At 36.5% G+C, this 5,629-nt stretch overlaps 1 protein-coding gene across 2 annotated transcripts in view; it reads right to left on the bottom strand.

The window, feature by feature from the left end:
* Pnpt1 (polyribonucleotide nucleotidyltransferase 1) overlaps positions 1–5,629 on the bottom strand; it is a 38,168-nt gene that overhangs the window by 18,170 nt on the left and 14,369 nt on the right. For both annotated transcript variants that reach the window (XM_021210431.1, XM_029545219.1), the window contains exons 15-18: positions 4,340–4,376; positions 3,753–3,819; positions 3,584–3,673; positions 1,955–2,008 (exon numbers count right to left, since the gene is read on the bottom strand). In XM_021210431.1, coding sequence (XP_021066090.1) covers positions 1,955–2,008; positions 3,584–3,673; positions 3,753–3,819; positions 4,340–4,376 — 248 coding nt within the window. The remainder of the gene's footprint in view (positions 1–1,954; positions 2,009–3,583; positions 3,674–3,752; positions 3,820–4,339; positions 4,377–5,629) is intronic.

Genomic DNA, 5,629 nt, shown 5'->3' on the forward strand with positions numbered 1-5,629 from the left:
GGGATTACAGCTGCCCCTATTCCTTCTTACTAACATCCTTTACAGCTGCTCTCTGCCACCAGAAGCAAGGGAATTATAGCTGCCCCTATTCTTTCTTACTAACATCCTTTATATTGGGAGACCACTGTGGTTATGGAAAGGGAATGGGCTGACGATGAAGCATCCTTTTTAGTATTCTACCTGCGACCTCTCTCTTGTGGTACCTTTCTCTTATATATTGATTAATAGTCATAGATGATGTATCTATTATTTAGTATAAATTTCTGTACCATTTACATAAAAGATACCAACCCTGATAAGATAGATTTCTAGATAACAGTATTCCTCCACCTCATTTGGAATTTAAGTTTTTTTTTTTTTTTACCCAGAAATAACAACAAAGTAAGTTATAGACATTATTTATTTCTCTTTATTATCTTCTGGTTCCTTTCTATAGCCACTTTTCATTCTAAAATATATTCATCCCACTCCCTTTTAAAGAGAGTTTTATTTCATTACTGTATGTGTATGGGTGTTTTGCTTACATTTATGTCTGAGCACCACATGTAGGCTAGGAGGCTAGAGGGTGTAAGATATTCTAGGACTGGAATTACAGATGGTTTTTAAGCCACTACATCAGTTCTGGGAACCAAATCAAGGTCCTTTCTAAGAGTAGCCAGTGCTCTTACATGTGTCCAGCCCTACAGCTGTCTCTTATGAACTACTTAAGAGTTTTAGGAAGTCCTATAGTTCTATCTTATACAAAGTGTAGTCTTGTAAAATCAACAACTGTCTATGCCTCATGTCAGCGCATCACCACTGGCAATATTAGTCTAAATCTGGAATCCACTTACATTTCCTTAGACAGATCTTTGTCCTGTAATCCCAGCCACTTGGGAAGTAGAGACCAGAGAATTAGGAGTTCTAGGCCAGCCTGAACACTCTCTCTGAAGCGGGGGAAAAATGTCTTTTACCTTTCAGTTAGTCTTTTCTCAGCGTTCTTGTGAGATACAATCTTATTAAGTCACTCTGGCCAGCCTTGAACTCAGAGATCTGCCTGTTGAGTGCTGGAATTAAACTGTGATTCTTGGCTGCTTTTTTTTTTTTCCTAAATATGAGACTTGGCTGAGAAATTAACTTTTTTAAAGAAATGACTTATTTGCTCATCATTATGTCCCAAGGACTTAGATCATGGTTTGATTTATTGGTATTACATAGTGGAGATTTGTAAAATGAATGAAGACAAACAATAGAACTGGGAAAAGATCATTAGCAGTTTTTGCTTTGGCCTGATTGAAGCTTTACTGTTTCTAAATAACATTAAAATATATTCACATGACAGTTTCACTTCCGCTTTGGGTTATCCTCCTTTCTAGATTGCATATCTGTGTTGTAAATGTTCAAGCTTAACAAAGAAATCATGTGTGTCCTCTGTAGTACCCTGGGGTGCCATTTCTCTCTTTTTCTCTCTATTTATTTTTTTTGAGTAGCACTCTAACTACCAGAAACAGTTCATGAAACGCCTAAAACATGAACTCTTTCTCTTTTCACAGACTCGGGTCGCATCAAACTACTTTCAGTATACCTTCCAGACTCTGTGCTACTCTCTCCAATATAGTGGCTACTATAAACTGATTCAGACACTACATGGTTACTCTCTCTCATGGATTCTAATGCTTTTGTTTACTAGTTGAAACTTCTTTATTGACTATAACCAATTCTGGAAGTCTCCACTTTTGGAAGGTGAGAAAGTGCATTTGGTCACCAAGGCAAGGGTTTATAATTTTCAGTATATTATAAATTTCCAGTGTCTTTTATCTAAAAATAGGAACTTCAGCTAATATCTTTCTGATGTAATTATATTGTATCTAGCCTACAATTTTGACTTTTATTAAATCCAATCTAAACAAATCTTATATTCTGTATTAATGAATATATATGTAAAATACTAATAGTTTTGAGACATAATCTTTACCTGCATCCATTAATGCCAAACTTCCACCACATGCAGATGCCATAGAAGATGACCCTATTGGGAAAGGAAAAATAAAAAGGAGAACCACTTATATTGTGATATATTAATTTCTTAATGCTAGTGTTGCTTATTTCCTTATAAATGCTATTCTTGAACATAGTAGTCTTCTCTTCCTTCTTTGTAAACAAACTTGATGGGCTGGGAGATGACTAAGTGGGTAAGAGTGCATGCTGTACAAGTATGAGAACTTGAGTTTGAATTCTTAGCACCCATTTTAAAAAAGAAAAAAAAGCTGGGTGTGTGGCCAAATGTACATGGATCCCCGACAACCAGGTACAGAGGGTGTGTGGCCAAATGTACATGGATCCCCGACAACCAGGTACAAAGGGTGTGTGGCCAAATGTACATGGATCCCCAACAACCAGGTACAAAGGGTGTGTGGCCAAATGTACATGGATCCCCAACATCCAGGTACAGAGGCAGGGAGAGCACTAAGGCTTGCTGGCTGCCAGCCTAGTTCTAAGTTCAGTGAGAAACCCTGTATCCCAGGAACAAGGCAGAGACGGATAGAGTAGGACATCTGATTTTCTCTCCTGCCTTCTGTGTGTCTGTAGACATAGGTTCCTTTCACTTGCAGTCCTAGCACTCACCAATATATAAACAAACAAAGATACAAAAGCATTAAGTCAATCTCCCTTAAGTTATAAAGGACAAGCCTACAGAGAACAATATGGTAACCACTAGCCAACAAGTAGTTACTTAAATTAATTGAAATAAGTTTATTTTCTTTGTTGTAAAATCATTTATTTATTTATTTTTATTTTTTATTTATTTATTTTTTCCCCTCTGGCTGTCCTGGAACTCACTCTGTAGACCAGGCTGGCCTTGAACTCAGAAATCCGCCTGCCTCTGCCTCTGCCTCCCGAGTGCTGGGATTAAAGGCGTGTGTCACCACGCCCGGCTGGAGTACAGAATTCCCATTAGTACAAAGAATTTTATTGTGCAGCTTTGCTGCAGAGATTCTGAACCCATGAACCCCTAGAAGGCCTAGCAATATTTCTGTTGCCTGAATCAGAAGCCCTAGCTCTCATTGGACCAGCAGTTCAGTCTTAATTAGTGGAGAACAGAAAAGTCTTTAGTTTAGATTCTGAACTACTTTAATGTGTTGCTTTAAAATTTGTGACCACCTGATATAACTGCTAGATACTGAAGAACTCTGTGCCCATTCTGCCTCAGTGATAAAACCTAGTCTTGACTCATGAACTAATTTATTTTATTTAATATTGACCTATTAGCTCTGTCTCTCTCTTGGGGTCCACTTATTATTTATCTCTGATATGAGGATTGTTTGTTGGATCCATTTGTTTTGGCTGCTACTCTCTCCAATCTTAACTTGCTCTGTTGCTTGTTTGAAAAAAATAAATAGTAACCAAAACTAGATGTATTATAATAAATGCAAAAGGAGAAATGCTTGTTTTACAGTGCTTTCACAATAACTTAGTACCTAAGAACAGATCAACTTAACATTTTTTCCTGCGGAAGGCTTGGGACTCTGTGGTAGTAAACATGACATAACATATCAGGGAATCTAGTCTTTTCTACTAGGGAAGAAATATTGTAGTATCATACCATTTGATTCGAGGACTTCAGATGTAACTCTTATGGTAAAAGGAAAATCTTTGGGAATAACAGGACACAAAGCTTTCTCGGCAAGAGCACCTGAATCAGAATAGGAAACAGTAAACAAAAAACACTAAGCCTCTCTAAGACTATAACACAGGCTTAGAATTGTACTCACCATGTCCAAGTTCTCTTCGATTCACACCAGTAACTTTGCCGGTTTCATTGGTTGCATAAGGAGGGAACTTGAAAACATACACATACACACGTTAGTGACATGGAAAGGCCACAGATACATTAGCAAACAGTATAACATTATAGTGGAACCCCACTCTGGTTCTAAAAAGTATCTATCTGCCTGTACGTCCATCAGTCTGCCCATCTGTCTATAATCTACATATGCATTTATTTGGTAGGTGATTGAAAAAACCCAAAGTATATATATTAGTAAAATTAGCTATTTGTATTGTGTAAGTAGATTAGAGGGTAGGAAAGGTTATGAAAATTTATTTCATTTAAAAATTTATTTTTATTTGTATATGTGTTCTGTCTGTCTGTATGTCTATGTAAATGTGTGTGTGGCTGGTGTATGTGGAAGCCAGAAGGTATTGGATCTGGAGTTAGGGCTGATATATGACGGATACATAATAAAATGTTATGGGAGGACAAAGGGAGTAAACACAGAGATCCACTATCAAGTTCTTTTAATTTTGCTGTCCTAGAACATTTTCACAATAAAAATGTTGGGGAGAAAATGTATCTTACCTCATAGTGCAGCATGAAATTTTTATCTTTTACCCCACTACAAGAAAAAGGAATATCAAAACCATTATAAGGACATAAACAAACTTACTTCTATAAATGATTTATTATGATTTTAGAAAAATAGTTGAGTATTAATAAGTTAGTTGGAAACACAAAATTTGAAGAAGAGAGGGTGAATAGGATTTTTTTTTTTTTTTTTGAGATAGTCTCTTTATATGCTGTCCAGTCCAGGTTGGTTTCAAACCCCTCACTTAGGTAATGCTCCTGCTTCAGCCCCATGAGAAACTTAGAGATGTCTTCCAACAGCTGGTACTTACAAGTGAATTCAGGACTGATAGAGGAAAACAATCTTCCTTCCCCCCAAATGGTCTTTTGTTGTTGTGTTTTAGAGCTCACGTATCTGGGCTGCCCTCCAATTTGCTATGTAGTCAAGGATAACTTAGTCTACTGTTCTTCCTGCTTCTACCTTCTCAGTGCTGAAACTGCTTGTGTATACCACTAAGACTGATTTAGGTGGTGATGGAGACTGAATCCAGGATCTTTTATTTGTTAGGCAACACTACCAAGTGAACTACATACATCCCGTCCCTGAACTGTTAATTCTGTACATTAAAAACATGGGGCAGGGGGGTGTTAGGTAGCAATTCTGAAAACATCAGCGGTTACTACCACCAGTTAGTCAGTAAACCTGTAAGTTTTAGGACCATGATGCAGTGGGGCTAGAGAAAACATTATCTTAAGCAGATGAACAGAGTTTTACTGCTGAATTTTTAAGAAGAGGAAGAAAACCAAGTATTTCTAAACACAAAATTACAGTATCATTTGAGACTAGACACAAGTTTTTTCATTAATAGTCTCTGGCTTATTTTTAGCACCTGGACTTCACTCACATATTTGTTCTCTCTTTTGTAATACAAAATTTATTCAAGATTACTTTAGAAGTTAGTCCTGAGGAATGTTTCTAGGAACATAAGCTAAGTTTAATCACATTATAGAACAAATGTTTTCTAAGTGTATTCTAAAACAACAATTTAGAAGAAAATATGGTTTACCAACAGAAAAATGAAGTGCGCTATATAGGCTATAAAAGTAATAACGAAGTAGGTTATGATGGCTCACAACTATTATTCCAGCACTCTATAAACCAGAGGTTAACCTTAGACTACACAGAGAGGCATTATCTCAAAAGAACAAACAAACAGAATAGCAATGCCCTTTAAGAGTTTGTTACTGATGAGACTAAAATTAAGTACTAGGATACCAAAAAAAAAAAAAAAAAAAAAAAAAAAA

The sequence above is a fragment of the Mus pahari genome, chromosome 13, assembly GCF_900095145.1.
Source record: "Mus pahari chromosome 13, PAHARI_EIJ_v1.1, whole genome shotgun sequence".
Lineage (NCBI taxonomy): Eukaryota > Metazoa > Chordata > Mammalia > Rodentia > Muridae > Mus > Mus pahari.